Source organism: Megalops cyprinoides, chromosome 9 (genome assembly GCF_013368585.1).
Source record: "Megalops cyprinoides isolate fMegCyp1 chromosome 9, fMegCyp1.pri, whole genome shotgun sequence".
NCBI lineage: Eukaryota > Metazoa > Chordata > Actinopteri > Elopiformes > Megalopidae > Megalops > Megalops cyprinoides.
Genome location: NC_050591.1, coordinates 1,104,621 through 1,124,654, shown reverse-complemented (window position 1 = coordinate 1,124,654; position 20,034 = coordinate 1,104,621). Strand labels below are relative to the sequence as shown.

Sequence of the window (20,034 nt, the reverse complement as noted above, 5' to 3'; positions counted from 1 at the left end):
CGTCCTACTTCTTGAATGTTAATTTTGTTATTCTAGCACACACTCTATTCACACACTCAGTGAGAATAAGTGTTGAAGTTTGGTAGATGTAATGTCTGTCCTGAATTATTCGAAAATGCTGTATAATTTGGCCTGACCAGTTGGCCAGAGTTTCCACGAGTCAACCTGAGGTAATAAAGGTAACAAAGCCTTTAGCCAAGAGCACCTATTGCTTTGTCCATAACGAAGTGGCTTCTACTGTGCAACGTTTTGCTGGTTGGTGCCCTGAAAAAACGTACATTACATTATTTCCTGATAGGCCTACACAGAGCGCTTCAATGCCAAGAGCAATAACATTACATGGGATCCCAGTAAACTTACGTTGCAGTGCTATTTGGAAATATCCAACACTTAAAAATGACAAGCACTTGTAGCTATTTTTTAAGCCTGCTAATTACTTACAAGGCCTGAGTTGCATTTGCTAATTAGCTGATTAACGTTAGTTACATAGGATTATTATTGTAAAACAGACGCTGACAGCTTCAAAAAAGACGTTACGTGTGAACACAGCCTAACACTTCACATCTCGTTCCTTTTTCTTACGTTGGCGACGAGTGTGGTACGTTGAAATACGAGCTCCGGTCATTGTCATATAAAAGATGTCTTAATTATTGTCTTATAATCATTGTCTAACTGTATAAACAACTTTATGAATATGTAGGCATTACACTAAGTGCAGGTCAAGCTATGTAAAATATTTGTCGTGCTTCATTTATTGAATATAGTAATGCTAGCTACTTGAAACGCCACAGAATGTTAGCCTTGACAGCTAATGAAGCGTTAAATAACCGTTGCAAGAAAGTTAGACAATACGATTGTGTTCTATTTTTATGCACAGGACCCGGAGACACGTTACTGACGTATATTTGACAACCTACTTATGCTGTTTGTTTGCCAGGTAATTTGATATTGTTACCAAATACAAAATGGGTTCTAGCGATACGTGTGGCTGTACTGTGTAACATTAAAACTATACGATCACAAGCTCAATATGTAGCTAGTATGTAACGATTTCTTCACATTTTGCCCCTTTTTCTTACGTTGGCGACGAGTGTGGAACTGGAGACACGTTACTGACGTATATTTGACAACGTACTTATGCTACTTATTTGCCAGTACTAAGAAAACACGCGCTGTGAACCCAACCCATCCTGTCTGCCTGTGATTCCTGCGAGAGTAGCGTCGGTCGGGAACAAGGGATTACATTCGCACAACATCCAAATCGCATAACGTCCTATTTCACAGAACGTATCGTGGACGTTAAGTGACTCATGGCTGTATTGTTATTTGTTAATAAAAACATTTCCCAAAAGCTTTGGTGTGTTTTATGCATGTTTGTAATCCTGAGGGGTTTGGTTGGACGAGGTCCTATCTATGCACTTTTTGTGACATAACAGCTTGTGACAATGTTGCTTATCATGGATAAATTGTAGACCTACATAAATTCTCATAATAATAGGCTCTGAAACGGAGACAACGCCTGACAAAGCGCAGTGAAACAGAAGCGCAGAAACAGCATACTAGCTCCAACTTAAGATTTGAGATTCATATTTATAAGATTTATATTTATTTATAATTTCTAATGTCTTTTCTCAGTCCTCGCATACATAGAAATGAAATTTGTCCTCTGCATTTAACCCATCCTATACACTCATCGCCGTCACTGCTTAAGGCGCCGCGGTATTTAAAAATGGTCGCACGCCCCACTGGAAGCAGAGAGAAGCATGGCATCGCTGCAGCTAGCATCCTCCCAGGGTGACAAACTTAGCTAGGGGTCGGTCGAAACCATTACGCCCTCCGTTCGAGTCCCAAAGCACGAGCTCAACGATCGCCGGCTACTTTCCCATCACCGTGACTTTCACTGCTGTGAGTGAGAGGGATGTCAGGCGCCCAAGCTGAGATGGTATATATTTCCACATTTTAACAGCGCAATTAAAAAGTATAAATATAATACACGAATGTGCTGACAAAATGTATTTTGCAGTTCGCCTTTATTGATAGCCTACATTTAGCGCAAAATAACCAAACAACAACAAAAAACAAACTAATATCCGAATCCCAAAACTGAAAACCGAGTCACAATCACTGACTTGTGTGCTCCAGCTCCAGCCATGTTGGGGTTCATCAAGCCTCAATATCCCTTCCTTTGGTACATGTCCGGAGTTTTATCATTAATTTAAAAAAAAAACTTTTGAGGTACATGCAAATGATTATTATTGTTTGCTCCTGCAGGTCCGGAAGGTGGTCTGTTTGAACATTCTGTTGAGACACCCCTGGTCAAAGGGGATCCCCTCAAAGACATACTGTAAGTGCTAAGACTCCTGCATTGTGGACAGATGTGTGCAAAGAGCAGAACAATGGCTTTGATGTAAAGCCTGTGTACCATATTGTCCTGTACATAGATATGTGCCGGCAACAGGCCATGAGTCAGAAGTAGTTAATCAACCCATCAAACTGTTAATCAACCCATCCTTAGTCTGCTTTTGATTGGTTACTTCTACAATGACCACATTTGGCATTTTTAGAGAGCTGGATTAATACATAACGAACAAATACATTTACATTTTACATTTATTCATTTAGCAGACGCTTTTATCCAAAGCAACTTACATAGGTTACAGTCCTTTACAATGTCATCCATTTATACAGCTGGATATTTACTGAGGCAATTGTGGGTTAAGTACCTTGCCCAAGGGTACAGCAGCAGTGTCCCAGCGGGGATCGAACCGGCAACGAGTCCTGTTCCTTAACCACTATGCTACACTTCCACCCAGTCCTGTCAAATAATGACAGGAGAGGCATCACTTCAGATTTGTAAATTACACTTGAGTTGTGTTTCCAAGAGAAACGAATCAGCTATGGGCATGTATAATGATATTAATAGGCATGCACAGGCCACATGGAGAGAGCAAAAATCGAGCCCTGTGTATGTGTCACTGACTTAGTGCGAAGGAAACTATTGTTCAGTGGAACCCACTGGAAACCTGAAATCATTCTGTCACACCCACTCAGCCAGTTCTGTCCAAGGTAAAACAAATCACAAACTTCCTCTCATGAATGTGTAGACATCATTCATAAACCATTAATGCTGTGGTTTAAAAAGATTTGACTTTCACTTTTGGTTTTTATTTTGTATATCTGTCAATGCTGGATTCACTGGCAGCTTTGAGAATTAACAGTTGATCATCTACTGCTACCCTCAGGCCATATTTTGCAACTGCAAGTCATACTAAAAATCACGGTTCACCATAGTTTGTTTATTTGTCTGTGAATCAAACATCATCTCTTTCCGTGCACTGGCAAATTCGAGCACAAACGAAACAAAGAGAGAAGAGATGAGTGATAATTAAAGGCACAAATAGGTTGCTGAGTGGGGGCAAGTGACTGTTGTCCTGCTGTGGTTTCTATGCTGTGTCACCTTTGTCTCTCATCAGCTGACTAGAGATTCCCACCCCTGGCTTTAGGCTGGAGTCGCCCACCCGGTCTCTGAGCATGGACGCCCCCAAGGGAGTCCACGTTAAAGCGCTGGCGGGGAACATTGAGGCTGTGTCTAATATGGACGTCCTACTGCACACGAGTGGGGGAGGGGTGAGCTGCTGTTCTGTCACTGATGGGCTAAACTCAGTGTCCACATCAGGAAATCCCAAGCTTGTGTATCAGATGAAGTGAATAAGTTGCTCTGCTTGACTACGCTCCCAGAGCCAGAACTTCAAGAACTTAACACAGCAAAACAGCAAATTCTTAGTTGTTATAGTTGTTTCGTCAGTATACTGGCTGGTACTCAGGACATATTTGAGAGTCATTACATTTTTCTGAGTATTAGTTATTCAATCTCATATATGCTGATATATGTGCCATTAGCCTGCTGCCATACTTAATCTTCTGAATAAGAGGTGCCCGCTCCTGGTCCTGGAATCCAGCAGGTTTTAAGCGCTCTTCAAATCACTGGTACTCTCAGGGCCAGGAGGACAGCTTCAGTTGGTTCAGTTAAGGACTTCATTCATTGAGACATTATTAAGCCCTTCATTGAAAGATGAATGTTCTTGAGGGCTCTAGTGATAGGGATGTGAGTGTTGTCATATACTGGCTTTCTGACCAGTCAACATACTTTACTATCCCTGTTCTAATTAGAAGAATTATTGTCTGTGTAAAATGTAGCTTGTGTGTGTGTTTGTGTGTGTGTGTGTGTGCATGTGTGCGTTTGTGTGTATGGGTGCATGTGTGAGTGAAATAAAGTGCTTTTTCGGCTTTATGAACCAACCCATCACACTCCTCCATCACTTGGCAGCTGCTCCTGGATGCCGAAACTGTGCGTCTGCCCAAACTGCCCCTGGGGACAGGAGGTGTATTAGGGGCCACCGGCCCCCAGGGACTTTACGAGGTGTGTGCATGCCCCAGTGGAAGGCTGTACATCTCCAAGGCCAGCGTGACCTCCAACTGCCACAGAAACCACGACTGCTAGAGGATCACAACCAGGCACCCACTCTTCAGGGACGTCGAACATCATGGAAAAATCCCTTTTTTATACCTCCATTAATGTGTAAATTCAGTAACACCCAAAATATAGCCACCTCAAAGCAACAAATGCATGGGACTTTGTCCCTGCTGAAGGATTCAGAGCAAACAACAAACAAGCACAATCAACTTGTCTTTAAATGAAACTGCCACCAAGAGGAGCAATTCAGTCCACCTTTGTGTTCTTCCCATAGTAACATAACATTTGTTGGCATGAGGGTGTGGACTGGGCCAAAGACCCACACATTGAATTAACTGACCATTTTACTACATGAAATTGAAAGAGAACAAGTGGCTCCCACAGCCATAGACAGCCAATCAGAAACACAATGATACATCTGTGGCATGATCTTTTTTTGTATATGTAAAAAAGGATTTTATATTTTCCTAATGAGGTCTGGACAACTAGGAGCTGGTAACAGCTCACATTCTATGCAATATGTTTTTTCTGTGGTGCAATAATATAGCAAGTGTGCTTTGACTTACATTTCATGCAAGTTATTTTGGATTTGAATCATTACTTATATGCACAGAAGAAGCACAATTCATACTGGCTTTGGTTGGTGGCAGAATAAATATTAAGGAGAACCAGACTGTTTCTTCAGATAAAAAAGTGACGTTTTCTTATTCTATTTTCTGTGTGCTACCATAACATGAATATGGACCTGTTTGCTTCAGAGTTCAGACACATATGGTCACCTTGAAAACATTTTGTAGTAGGATTGAACAATGAGACACAAATGCTGCTACTCTTTACAAAGGTTTGTGCCATTTCTTAAAATGGTCCTCAGTATCATTAGACTTCTTTGCTGGCCCTAAAAATTCAAAAGTGACATTTAAAATGGACTTAACTATATTGCAGGTGCTTTTCTTTCTGTTCTGAATTTTTTAACTTCATTTTTTCATCTTTTACTTATACCTGACATGAAATACTGTTTGCACTGAGAAACGTGGCTAGAAGGCTATATGATCTATCAGCTTCTTCAGAGCCAATAGTACAAGGTAAGTTTCATTTATCCAATATCCAAAACTGGGCTAAATAAGAACACATCAGTTATGTCTCCTGTGATCTGATGGGTTGTAATTGGTCAACACCCTCCTGTGGATAATGGCAGTATTTCCAAAAAACAAAAATAAATGTCTGTAATCACGGAAATACAGGAGATGCTTCAGCCAGAATATGAACATAATAAATATTTGTCACTTTGCATTATTCTTCTTTTGTGAAATTAATGTGCAAAATTCAATGCCGTTTTGAAATGAAAATCCATGCATGTACGCACAATGCATTTTAGTTCATTGCAGTTCTGAGCCAAATGCCACTGCAAGCAGTTACAGGCCACAAAGCCTCATGACACTGATTTTAAAGCACACTGAAGCTTGTTTACAGTAAGCACATACTCAAAGGAAGCATTTTTGCTGTCCTTTCCTGCAGTCACATATGCCACCCCTGCAGTTTATTCCTTTTAATTCACCCAAAGGTGCCACACACATTTCTGAACCACATCTAACACAATTTTTGATCAGTTATTTTTGATCAATATATCACAAGTAAAGAACGTGAAGCACCACCCAGGTTGGAGAATGTCTGTGGGGGTGGGGGAAAGTACCACTGGTTTGTGTCAGTTCATTACATCCACAGCTACACTTGACACTGAAGCACCTACATAAAACTACTGGCTACACAGAACTGGCCTTTCCCTTCTTTTAACTAGTTTATTTTGCATCAGTGGTGTTTTTCAAATGTGCATTTCCCTTGAACCCAAAGAGCACACTGACGGAAATTTTTCCTCGTCAAGAGAGTTAAATATACTCTTCTTATTGCTTTTAAGGCACTGGTTTATTTTCAGATGATCTTCAACTATGATCATTTCAGATCATAGTTATTGTTACTATCTTACAGTTCATCAATACAGTTTATTAATAGGCATGTAATGCATTCTATGAACTTTAATAATCACTGTGTATCTAACCACACTCAGGTACCTACCAAAATACTTACTTTGAAAGCTTTACAGCTCAATTTTTTCTGTCCTCCTGCATGTGTGTGTAATGTGTGTTCACCAAGGCCATTGCTATTGAGTAAGACAGCAGATTCCTTTTCTGGGGGGTTTATTACAACTATGGCACTATTTACATCAAGCAGGAAGGTATACAATGACTTCAGTTTTTCACTATGGATAGATGGATAGCCTGTCACCAGCACTTTACGCAAGCCATTGCAGATGTGAGGGAGCATTGAAACAGGTATGACATGAGAGATGGCTGTTAAAATAGGGTGAGTTGCTCATGCACATAGACATAAAAATGTACCCCGTCATCCCCAGTATTTCGCTTCTGTGACAGTCCCAGCAGTCATTCATCAAGAAAAAAGCATACTAAAATGATATACAGCAATAAAGTCCTTTTTAAAAGGACAACTACTCAAACATTTTCAACTGACAAAATTGCGATAGCACTGCAGTAACAGCAAAAAAAAAAGAAAAACTTTGGCAAAATAACTTGTGGCATTACTTGGAGAGGAAGACAAGTTCATAGTATTGATGTGTGTTGAATGTTTAAGCTGTCATTACTGCACTTGTTGCCTGAGGTTACAGCCTGATTCTCAATCTTCCAAATGTGGGTTTTGCAGTAGCTAATGAAAACACTGTTACCTCTTTGTACCTTGATTTAGATTGTCACCTGATTTTAGCTTTTTATAACAAAAATGTACTGTACATGGAAAAACTGAGATCATAGTATTATACAGAGAACCACAAATGTAGTGTTTAACAGTTGTGCTCCAATGAAGACATACACAATCCTTTTAACTCTGCAACGGACTCCTAAACAGTGACAACAGAGCCAAGATATACATACATTGTTCTTACTCCTTTAAAGGTGACAAAACTGAAAATTATTTCAACAAACGAGATAAAATACATGTAGAAAGATAGGTGTCTTGTGACATTCAGAATCATAATTCACAAACTATCTCCCAGCCACTGTAAGAGAAACAAGCACTCTACAAGTGCATGTGCAAAATGTGTTTTCAAGAGTGCCACTTGCAATCTAGTTAACAAACAATATGATGTTATACAGAATTTTCAACAGGAAGTGGATCATAGGAAATGAACCAAAATTGGTATGAATGAACCTCTTAAAAACAGACAAATAAGAATTTGTATTCATTTTCAGGTCTTGTCATTATAAGATGCTGTGCTATCATTCTGCAATGTTTAAGTTACCTTTCTCAAAACAGCCTACCTGCTTTGATCTTTCATGATAAGAAATCTTAATACACTTAATCTGTGAATTATGAAAGGAAAATGCACTTTTATAAAAGGTAAAGTAAAAAAGCAGCATATTTATATTCATTTTCCAGAGAGCAGAGATATAAATATCATGGGACTTTGGTTTAAAAAAAAAAAAAAAAATTATATATATATATATATATATATATATATATATATATATATATATATATAACTGGGGTTTTCTTATGTACAGCAATGCAACTAAAAGACATTGTGAAGAAATTGTGTGTTTGTACTGGGTAGAATATCAGCAATTTATTTTCAGGCTCAGAGTGTCTCTTTTTGGATATGAAGCAGCCATACATTAAAATACTATGCATGGGCTTTGAGTATCAACACTACTTATCTAAGCTGCCAACTGGATACATAATTTCGCCTTAACACAACAATATATTCATCAACACTGGACACAGCTGCTAGAGTTTCTATTAGCTGAAGGCTCTGTATATATCCCTATGTATATATCCCTATCTGACTGGACTAATGCAACAGAGTTATACTTTTTGCTGCACAAAAGTCTCAAGTTTAATAATGATCCGAGCTGTGCATTCCATCACTCTCATTGCCACCTCAGAGGTGTACCTGTCATTGGGAATCTGGGGGAAGGGCAAAAGGTCAGGATAGCGAGTCCTTAAGCTATCCACACCATAGCCTTCCAAGATGTGCACATCCTTGGCTAGCCCAGCTAACTGTGAGTTGTACTCCTCCACCTTCTGGGCCAGGGCTGTAGGCTTCACATCCTTGTCAGACTTCCCCCTGACAGCATAGTCGGCCGCTATCAAAGCCAACTTGGTAGCCAGGTAGCACTTGAAGCAAACCCACTCATTGGCGTTCTTGTGGAGGTCGTTCCTGGCAGCGGAGAAATTGGCCCTCGCTTGTCTGAGCCACCTCCGAGCTTCCACTGGATTGCCGACAGACTTGAAGGAGGGTGGCACAAAGAAGCGGTTGGAATGCGAGGAGCCTGCATAGCTTGTGTACTGCTCTCGGAACTGCTGCTTCTCCGACTTATGGCTTGTGGCTTCCTGGTTCCATGAGGTGTAGAACCTTTGAAATGAAAACTTCTCGGACTGGAAGCGGGTGGATGAGGTGGAGAAAGGTCTTCTGGAAGCTCGGTCTGCACTCTGGTCTGCCAGTGACTGCTTCTCCATCCTACTGATCTCGTTCTGCAAGTGCTTGAAGACCTCTGTAGCAATCTCCAGGTTCTCTGCATTTTTATCTGGGTGCCACTTGAGATACAGTCTACGAATGATCTTTTTCCTTTCAGACTCAGGAAGCTTCCATGCTTGTTCTATCACTGAAGTCACTTCTTTCAGGATTTCTGGTAGTGCATTGAGTTTTATCTTTTTTGGGGGTATCTTTATAGGAGGAGCTCTGTGATTCTCCTTTCCAGGGAAGAGAGGAGGAACCATCCTTGGACCAGAGGAAGAACATTCTGAAGGGCTAGTTGGTGTGGAAGGGGCACTGTCTCGGATGTGCGTGCTTTCGTCTTGTCTGGAAAATTTGTATAAGTCGAGGGAACTGACTATTTTATACTCACTGTAACCAATATCAATTTGGAAGCATTTTCCAAGGAAGCTCGGGTTATCCTCTTCTTCTCTTTCCACCTCTTGAACAATTATAGCATATGTGTAGGTTGGCTGGTAGGTGCCATAGATGTCGCCTCCTTCAGAATCGACAAGGTACCCCACATACTCGCCCGGGTAAAATACATTCATGGGATCCATGAGGAGTATGTGGTGAATTTCAGCAGGTATTGGGGTTCCAGGAAGAGGAAGTTCAAGTTTAGAGGGTTCTGTGGAGTCGTACTTGACACCAAGGTTATCCAGCTTCTCAGTAATTCTGTAGATGTCATTGCACCCCAGCATGGCTATCAGATAAGAGGTATCAGATATCAAATTGTCTGTGGCAGATTTCAGAGTCATAGCAAGAGCTAGGAGAAAATTGATGTCTTTGCTGTCAGAGTGCTGAATATAGAGATGAATGACAGCAGTGCCATATCTTTTCAGAAAGGCTAGGGTTTCACTCTTGCTGTGTGGAATTGGACTGCAGCCTTTTACCCGCAATGTTGTCTGCAGCTTCTCAAAGCAAGACACCTTGAGACCCTCACAAAGGGCTTTGCACAGTCGGATGGCTTTTTCCTCATTCACCAGGAAGGCGTTGTCGTTCTCGTGCTTCATTATGCGAATAAGCCCTGTGATGAACTGTTCGGATGACAGAAGCAGCTGTAGACGGCCCTGAAGGGAACAGAGAGCGCCAAACTGACACATTTTGGGAGACTCTTCATCAAGTTGCTCTTCAAGAATGCTACTCAAGAGCCTGGGCCTCAGCTTCTGTGGAAGGAGCATAATCATCTTTGTGTGGAAGGCATGGTCTTTGCCAAGGTAACACTGACTCATGTCCACAAGCATCTGGACACCGAAGTTACCCTGGATTCTGCTCTTGTAGTGTGGAGCGTCATCAAACACTAAAGTGTTAGACTTGGCTAGCCTGCCATCATGACTAGGCAGGTAAAAAGTCAAATCTCTGAGGTTTTCCAAGTCTTTGCGGATCTGCACAGGATCATTTTGAAGACTTTTGAAAAGCCCAGAAACAGCCCTCTTCACAGTTCTCATTTCATTTGGGTCAAGCTGCTTGCCCTCCGAATTTCTGTAAATGCGGCAAAGTACCTCCACATGTTGTTTTGTTGACACAACATCTTCTGTTCCTAACAGTTTGAACAACTGGTGAAATGTACCAAGCTCTAAAGGAAGCTTGTACAGGTATGGTTTAAAATCAGATTCATTGTCTAGATTTATGACAACTTCCTCAGGTTTTAAAAGTTTCCAGCCTTCCTCAACCATGACAAAGGCCACCCCTCTCAGCTGGTAACGAAACTCTCGCTTGTCTGCATTGAGAAACTCATAGGTACACCTTAGGACTTTGTTTCGTGTTTTCACCATGTCATCATCAAGGTTAGACAGGCTGCAGATATTTTTGCAGTTGCTTATTACTTTGTCCAGGGGTGGCTCCAAGTTGACGTTCAGCATTGTCAAAACTAGATCTAGCTGTTCTTGGCTAGAAAGGGTACTTCCTTCCTGATCTTTTATACCAGCTGGAGTGGCTTTTTCAGGGAGGATGGGGCAAGATGTCCAAAGCAACTGGATGATATCAGTTTGCTTGAACTTTGGGTTCACCTGAGAGCCATTGAAGCGAATGAGAGGAAGAGTGCCAATCATTTCTTGGTGTTGAGCATGGAGCCGGATGAGTTCAGTAGGTGCGCGCTCTGGGCATAGGAAAGGTATCATTGAAAGCTCTTTGAGAAAAGTGCCCACAAAAAGATCTGTTCTCTCACTGAAGATGTGGTTGAGGAGAACATCCACAACAGCCTGGGCTTTTTCTTTGGACCAGCTCTCTGTCTGGGCTTTGATGCTGACCTCTTTTGCGAACTGCAGAACCTGCTGCTGAGAAACAATGTACTTCAGTCCTATATTTCGCAGAAATGTGATCCACAAGGGGAGAAAGGAGGTTCCATTCTTGGGCTTAGCCACTTGCTCGACTTTCTTGAAGAAATCACTGGGTATGAATGACTTTGCTGGCAACATCACCTCAAACACCCTCACAGTCTGATCATAGAATACTTTGGCAGGCTTCAGGCGGTTGTTGGAATCATAAATGAAGGCGAGACCCTCCAGTTTCTCATAGAGCTGATTCTTCACCCCACAAGGCTCCTCCATACTAAGGAGTCTCTCCTTCAGATATATGAGGTGTTCAATTTTGGCATCATGAGACAGGCTGTCGAACTTGGGTAGGAGATGCTTTAGATAGACTTCAAGATCATCAATGGGGGTACACCCAAGGAAGCTGTAGAGTTCTTTCACCTGTGGATTATCGACAAGGAACGCGGATGATGTTGTGTGGGCCCACTTCTCCATATCTGCAGATGGGATGCTTTTTGTAAGAACATAACAGGACCCGAAGTTTGAAATGCTAATGTATCGTCCACTGACTGCCTTGTAGCAAGGGAGCAGCTTAAGACTCTGCACGTCCTCCTGGGACAGGTTGAGCAAATTGCAGTTGAAGTACAAGAGAAGTGCCTCAAAGTCCTTGTCAGTCAAGCTCCCAGTCTTAAAGGCTGAAGTTTGAATCATGTACTCCAGGGCCTTCAGGATGCTGGAGGGATTCTCGATATTTGCTGTATGCTGAGCAAGAAAGGGAAGAACAGGATTCTCTTTGGAGCAGATTTTGTTGACAGCCAGCTGAATGCATCCCCCTTTCATGAGGGTGTGAAATACCTTGTCGTTCTGTCCATTTGGAAAGATGGCAGCATATATCAGGCTAGGTGGTAACAAAACATCATGCTCAGGTACGACTAACTTGTTGCTGGAGACCATGAACTTGATGCCTGGCAGCAAGGCCCAGTCCTTCAGAATATCCAGTATGGTTTCAAATTTGGGCTTGATTTCTGTCTGATCATCTTTGAGGCAGACATTCTCACTAATGAAGTGCCATACACTTTTCAGCCAAGACTCACTGGCGTAGTTGTCTTTCCACCGCACAGAAATCCTTGTGCGATACTCCCTCGGTAGGACTGATCCCAACAGATCCCCAAAGCTGCTGATATCAAAGACCTTTGCAACACCGGACTTCATGAGGACGTTGCTGTATCTCATATATAGTGTGTTCATGAACAGCTCTTTTCTGGAGGGGATAAGATCATGGTGCACGGTAAGAAATTTTGGTCTTTTCGAATCAAACACTTGTAGAATGTTGTCCATTGTTATCAATAGCGGCAGCCCCTCTATTGTGATCTCGTCCTCCTCAATATCCTTGAAGCAGTAGTCAACTAGTAGTTTCAGGCTGTGGAAAAGCTTGAAATTTGACTGCTGGAGACGGCAAGGCAGTTTTCCAACCTGGCAAGTTGAATCTGGGGACGAGAATGTGAGGAGAAAGCTACGGACATCCTCCGGTGTTACATAGCTCACTGGGATCCCAGCATCCTCCAGGCAGAAGTACAAGCTGGCTGTTTCATCACAACTGTGGACTAAGTTGAAGCCAACCTCCAGAAGCATGGCCTTCAATCGGTACACATTTTCAGCGACAGTCTTGCGAGTGGTAATGTTGTACTCTGTGTTCTTCAAATGCTGCAGTTCATCCTGAAGGAGGTTGTCAAAGAATGCTCGACTTTTGCTTGCAGTGGATGTGTTCACCCAGGATATGTATATGGCAGAATGCATGTCTGTGTTGTCTATGTGTGGGGCTCTGACAACTGGCAGTAAACGCTTCAGGTCAGCATGAATGCAGTTGTACACCGCTTTGACAAGACAATACCAATCCGGTTGAATGTCAAGTCTGTTTACAGGGAAGAAGAAGAGGAATTTCTTTAATAAATCTTTGACAATGTGGATTGGTGTTCCCTGTAACACAGTCATAGTGGGATCAGGTCCTGGAAAAAATCGTCTTTTCAGCTGAATCAACAGTTCCACATAGGCTGGTGCAATCAAAGCCGTCATTAGGTTGTTGTTCCAGTCACTCCTCACACCCACTCCATTGTCATCTCTCCAGAGGTTTCTCCTGGCAGAGTCTAAAGCAAAATGCCCATTTACGTGAAAAGGTAGGCCAGTCTCTAAGGAAAGGGGCAAAAAGCAGAAAGCTCGGTGGGGTTTTTTGTAGTTGTGGCTGATGCATGCTGCCACACCTCCTCGTGGGAAGAGAGTTATGTCTTCATTTTTGTGTGCAGAGATAACACTCTTTGAGACTTTGTTGATGTTGGAAAAACCGGAGCGATTGCAAACCAGCCAAGTGGTTAAATTGCCATCTGAGTCCTCTATGTCCATTGTGTAGGTTATCTGCTGGACTGGGATTTGTGTCAGCTGCTTCTTTTTTGTCACACTATCCACTACAGAGGCATGAAACTGTTTACGTTTTAGACGATCGCCATCTGTGATTTTAGCGGTCACAGAGTAAAGCACTTTCAGGTCTCCTGTGGCCCCATCTATTTCACAGATGGAAATCTTCTCCATATGGTTTAGGAACATAAGCAGCTCTGCTCCATCAGCTTTCAATTTATCAAGGAGATTTTGCACCATCCTATCTGAGGCTGGGACTGAGCTGATTTCTGAGTTTTTTGCCATTTCAACAGTACGCAAAGGAAATCGAAACATTGTGCAACGTTCAAGCTTGAAGTGAGATCCCAAATACAGGTTCAGCACATCGGAAAACTGGGTCCTGAAGTCAGTGTCCAAATCACGAAACATTCTTCCTGGACTCACAGATGTGGCCCCTGGTGCATAACGTGCATGAGGATCGAAGATGCACAGAATGTCATTGTTTGAAATGAAAGAGGGGCAGTCTGTTATATGATAAACTGAATTGAACCCTATGCCGTATTGTCCGGTTTTGCCTGGATTTGCTTCCTTTGTCCCCCGTCCCAGATTCTGGATTCCTCGCACATCATCTTCTGTGAACGGCTGATTGTTGTACACGCAAAGCGACGGCCCTTGCATGGGGACCCATTTGTCATCGAAGATTCTATCTGTGGGGTGGAACCTCGAGTCAAACACAAAGTAAATTTCTGTGGCTTTGGCATCATCTGCATTTTGAAGGAGCTCTTTCAGCATCTCCTTTTCAGATGGGTAGGCATTAAGGATGCTTTTGATCCTGCTTGTGAGTTTCTCTTTCTGACCAAACTCACTTCCAAGTGTGGTGAAGCATATGTTGGACGCGTACCTCTCTAATGCTTTGTGACGTTTGGGCACTGCTCCTAATTTTACGGCCACTTCTCTTGGAATGTCAGCATGACAGTACTTCACTGTTGTGTCTCTAACTTTAATCCAAGGACAGTCATTGTAGCACAGAGTTTTTGATGGCTGCAGTGTAAGATGGGTGTCTGGCAACAGTATCTCATATGTGCCTTGACAGAATTCTTGGTTTTTGTCTCTGATCAGACCCCATATTCCTTCACTGATTATTCTGCGGCAGAGCTGAAAATTGTCCTCGGACAGTGGTTTTCGTCCACATTCTTTTTTCACCAACTCAAGAACATTGGCAAAGTTCTCAACAGTAAAGCTTGACTGAACCCCAACATTTTCAAAGAGTTCACGGCAGCTGTTTCTGTATTTATTGGGAAGCTGGTAAAGATAAGGAGCTGCGTCAAAGTTCAGGTGGAAGGCCACCTTCGATGGATCAACGTAAGTATTCTCAACAAGTATGGAGGAGAATGTTTTCAGCTCTTCCATGATTTTCTCCTTTGCTGTGCCATCCTGCAACATTTCCTCATGCAGGTATTTGTAGCAGGCATTGGTGATATTTTCTTGATACAAGGTAACTCCATCAAATGACTTAGAAAGTTCGTTGAGCTGACTGACTACTAGTTCAACTGTCGGCTTTTTTATCAACCCCAGAAAGTCTTTCACGGCCAAGGTGATCATGCCACATCCTTTAAAAGACGGTGAGTTCTCATTGAGAATGGGCTTCATCAAGCATACAGTGTCCTGGTGGTCCGTGGTGTAAAGATCAGTGGCAGCAAACATGGTGGAGGGCGGGAACTTATTCCCATACCATGGCAGAGAGAAACCTGCCGGCTTTGTCAGGAAAGGGAGGAAGTGTATGTTCTGAAGCTTTTCCAGGTACTCGCTGGTTTTCGGGTCTCTTATTTTCAGCTTCTCATCAACAAGGCTCAGCAATATACTGCTCCGGAAACACGCCGCTGTGTGATCGGCTTCGTTCAACACAACCACCGACTCAGCGCGTTCGATCAGGTCTTCCCATGACAGGTCGTCCTTAACCATTCCCAGCTGCACCAACTTGACCAGACACACTGGGTTCAGGTAGTCCTTTGTGGTTCCTTCTGGGAAGCGTCCATCATCTGTGTTGTATAGCTTTGCAACTCTCCCCTCTGGATGGATCAAGCGGGAGGGAACAACGAGCTGATGGGACTGACTGGAGCATGGAATGCATGGTGTTACTTTGAGAATAGCAGCAAACTCCTCCGGCTTCTCATTGAGGACATAGTGCATTAGGGGGTCCCTCAGGTCTTTATCAATGTCCTGGATATGTGGAAAAAAGACATCTGTGAAGAACTGTTTCTCTGTCAGTGTGTTCTCCATAAGCTTCCCCTTGCATCCAGCATCATCAAAGCCTTCCTTGACCCAGTCTGGCAGCTCAACAGCACAGAGGTCTTGGGAGCCACTCTTCTTGAGGTATTTCAAGAAAATCTTGAAAGCAGCAGGGCCAATATCAGGTCTGCACAGCAATGAGTCGTCCAGGAACCTGACATATTTGATTGACACCCAAGTGCTGCCATCTGAAAACACTTTTGAAGCTTCACTATCACCCCCTTTGGCTATTTCTTGGTAGACTCCTTGGCTGATCAGAGTGAAGTCATCGTGCACAACACCAGGGTCAGGCCATGCTGCATAGTAGCTGTAATTGACCAGTTCTCCATTTTCAGCCATATTACGAAGCATACTAAGAGCTGCTAGGTAGGCCTGGACAATCACATGCCTCATGAAGACTGAATTCCAGTTTCCTTTTGTGTCTGTCTTCCAGATCTCTTTGCGATTGGATGTCACAGCAAAACAGCCATTGATGTGGACAGGCAAACCAGTTTTGATCCTAAGAGGCAAATAGCAGAACACCTCTCCAATTGGAGTGGGGTTTGTCTTCACTGTCCATGTCCGATTTTCTCCCTCTGAGAGCAAAACGGCCACACCTCCACATGGGACCAACCCAAGACGCCTCCCACTTTCACTCAGGGAGAATTTGAGCGCTTCAGTCACATCCATGCATGAACAAATGAGCCAGTTTGTGAGGTCAACTGCCTTTTGTGGCATTTCGTCAGTGAGCCTTTTGTTCTGGGCCCCTTTGGCAGCCATCTCAAAGTACGAGGATGGGTCCTCATCTGAACCTCTGAAGAGTGGGGACTGGAGATCCACAATACGTCTGAACACGTTATGGAACTCTTCGACCACAATCCTTATGATGCAGCCAGACTTCGGCACATCAGCGGGCACCCTGTTGGTGTTTGCCACCTTTTTCATCACTTTCGCTGCTGCCTTCAGGATACTCAGAGGCCCATATGTGGCCTTAGAGGACCAGACACTTTTGTTTATGGTGACAACATCCTGCGCAGCCGCAGGGTTTGGCTCTTCATACTTCAAGTACTTGAGTACCATGGAACCAACATGCTGAGTGAAAAGTATGAGCCGATGGCCACAGATGCTGAACTCGTCCACCAGAGAGTAAATGTCCGTGGTGTTGTAGTAGATGCTGCTGATCTCACTCACTGACGCCTCCTGCTCAGTCCTGAAGGGGAGCCTGAAGAGGGTCCCGTTGTATTTATAAGGGGACTCCTGAGCAAGAGGCAGCTGACAGTTGAAAATATTGATGAAAGGTTTGAACTGATTGGGAAACTTCCTCAACCGTTTTTGCTGTTTACTCCAGTTGATTTTGATGCCAGGATTTGACCTGTCTCTTATGTGCTTGCTGATGTGATTGATGTTGGGATCGAACATAATCATGAACTCTCTGCTCATGATAATGGGTATGTCAGTCACATGGTAAACCGAATTGAACCCCAAGCCAAATTTGCCTACTTTGTCAGCCTCACATCTCTTCATTGACCCCCCTAACCTGGTTATGTTCAGGAAGTCAGTATCAGAGAAGACAGAGTTGTTGAAGGACCACAAGGCAGGGCCATGACAAATAGCCATGCCAGGGTCTAACAGGTTCTCTCGAATTTCAAGATTTTTCCGCATGTCAATCAAGAAGCTGCACTCTGTGGCACTGGCATCATCAGCATTCTGTAGAAGCTCTTTGAAGATGTCGGAAACAGACGGATACTCCTCTAAAATGTTCTTAATTCTTACTGTCAGAGGCTCTCTCTGACCTGATTGTTCAAAACCAAGGTTTTCTGGATTGATCAGTCTTGTGCTCAGACAGGGCACATTCAGCCATTCAGCAGTTTTCATGGGGATGTCATCGTGAACTAAAATGATGGGTTCTGACACATCATCAAGCAAATCATTTAGGTCATCCACTTTGATGTCACAGTAGGTGCATTCATGGATGGGTTTCATGGCCAATTTACTTGGATCCTTGTAGCAAAGGATTGGAACATGCATGTTGAGATCAACAGAGATCTGATTGTTGTACAGCCATCTTAAGATGTTGATCAGAAGAAGAAGGTTGTGTTTGCTTTCCTCTTTTGTCATTTCCTGTTCACTCCTTTGTTTTATGGTATTGACCACCTCAAACACATGACTAGGGACAACCTCTTCCACTGAACCACAGAACTGAAACAGCTTGTGAAACTTTGCTATTGTTTTTGGTAAAGAGTACAAGTAAGGCTGCAGATCTAGGTCAGGGATGGGTTTTAAAACAGTGTGACAGGGAGAAGAGAATGTTTTTCCAGTCCAGACCCAATCAAACGGCAGTGACTTCATTGCTTCTCTCGCCCCTTCTAGATGTGCTTGCATGAAGTCATAGATTTCAAAAAGAATTTGTTGGAACTGGTACCAGTCCTCTGTGGTAAAAGCTTGGGATCTGTGCCAGTCATTGACTGCCTTTAAATGTTGGAGCACTTGATCAACCTGAGGCTCTATTGATAACTTCAAGGCCTTTTTCATGCCTGCAGAGGTACGTTCCACAAGAGCGACTGAAGAACCTACCAGGACTGCATGAGATATGTCACACATTTCAGAGAATGAGCTGATGTTAAAAGAGTCTCCCATCCAGGCAAGGGAGTGTGGATAATTCAGTGGCCTCTCTTTACAAACTGGCACCCATTTTATTTTCTGCAATGAGGATTGGGCTTCAGGTGACTTCACCAACTTTGTCTGCCTGTTCAATATTGTCAGCAGCGTTTTGGCTTTCTTCAACAAGAGGTCCCACTCATGTTTGCTGTTGCTCTGCAAATCTTCGATTTTGCGTGCCACCTGAAGAACGTCTTTCTCTGTGAGCTGTACTTCGTTCTTCAGTCCTAACTGTCGAAGGGAATGGAGAATGTCGGGTGATGCGGTGTATGTGCTTGGAGGAAACCTGTTCTTCTCTTCCATATAGAAGAGGTTCTGTAAAATCTCCAGCTCTGGATCAAACAGCTCAATGGGAGAGACAGGCTTTCCCGCAGAAATCTGGATGAACTTCAGACATGAAAGCCACTCAATTACAGATGGATTTTCATTCTTCAGGAATGACAAATGTTTCAGTGCCCAGAGAATGATTTTAGTGACTTCATCTTTGGCATAGAAGCCCTTCTCAATGTCTTGAACAATCAACTTTAAACATTCAGTGCTCTTCACCTGTTCCACATTCAGCATTTTAATCAGGCGGATAGCAGCCTCGTCACTGCTGTCGATGATATTGATGGACAGCCTGACATCTGATGGAAGCTTGGCACTATGGTGTAAAGCTTTGGCTCCTTTCAGTGCAGTAAATATTGGTGTACCTTTCTCTGTGCGGGGTCCTATTTTCTCAAAAATGGCGAGCTCCTGGAGTATGCGCTTCTCTTTCTCTGTGATCTCTGACAGGCCAGCCAAGAAGCCTCTCAGTGCAACCTTCTGTTTGCTAGACAAGGATGAAATCTGGTTGACAACCCTCTGTGAGGTGGACCTGTCCATCATTTGGAGCAGTGCACTGGGTGATGATGGGTGGATGTAGTTTTTGAGGAGTGGGTGTTGCAAACAAAGGTCTAGCTTTTTCATGACAACCCCACCAAGTTTTTTCATGACATCCAGAAGTCCTTCTGGGAGCGGCGCCTCTTCCTCGTCCATGAGGATGATGGGAGATGGAGTTCTGAGACGCAGGAGTTCCACCAAGTCCATGCCGTCCTCCAATGGTGCCTGTGGGATCAAGGGCATGTCTTCGAAGATGCTAAGGTCATCAGCAAAATATATGTAGAGATGCTTCCATGCCATCTTCAGCCAAGGGATGGAGGGATGTTTCTTCTCTCGGTTCCCAGGGTTCCACTGGACAGTAAAATCTCGTGAAGGCCATGTCGTTGTGAGTATCTCCTTAATTAGGCGAGCAGATCGCTCAGGTGTCAGTTCCTGTACCTGGGTGCAGGGTCTCCCTGTGAACAAGAAACAGAATGCTGATAATAAATATAATACATTTAAATATTTCTCTTTAGCAAATAATTTTTTTTCTCTACAGCTCCCTAATTCTAACCAGCTTTCAGTCTAGAGACAACAGCTTGCGCTGACAATGC

The 20,034-nt window shown here is 43.2% G+C and overlaps 2 protein-coding genes across 7 annotated transcripts in view; one reads left to right on the top strand and one right to left on the bottom strand.

The window, feature by feature from the left end:
- sgcg (sarcoglycan, gamma) overlaps positions 1 to 4,616 on the top strand; it is a 53,767-nt gene extending 49,151 nt beyond the window's left edge. For all 4 annotated transcript variants that reach the window (XM_036536188.1, XM_036536192.1, XM_036536189.1 and 1 more), the window contains exons 6-8: positions 2,272 to 2,344; positions 3,504 to 3,627; positions 4,328 to 4,616. In XM_036536188.1, coding sequence (XP_036392081.1) covers positions 2,272 to 2,344; positions 3,504 to 3,627; positions 4,328 to 4,501 — 371 coding nt within the window. In that variant the 3' untranslated portion in view covers positions 4,502 to 4,616. The remainder of the gene's footprint in view (positions 1 to 2,271; positions 2,345 to 3,503; positions 3,628 to 4,327) is intronic.
- A 3,414-nt stretch (positions 4,617 to 8,030) lies between these two features.
- Positions 8,031 to 20,034, bottom strand: part of sacs (sacsin molecular chaperone) — a 37,774-nt gene continuing 25,770 nt past the window's right edge. For all 3 annotated transcript variants that reach the window (XM_036536186.1, XM_036536187.1, XM_036536185.1), the window contains one exon: positions 8,031 to 19,896. In XM_036536186.1, coding sequence (XP_036392079.1) covers positions 8,345 to 19,896 — 11,552 coding nt within the window. In that variant the 3' untranslated portion in view covers positions 8,031 to 8,344. The remainder of the gene's footprint in view (positions 19,897 to 20,034) is intronic.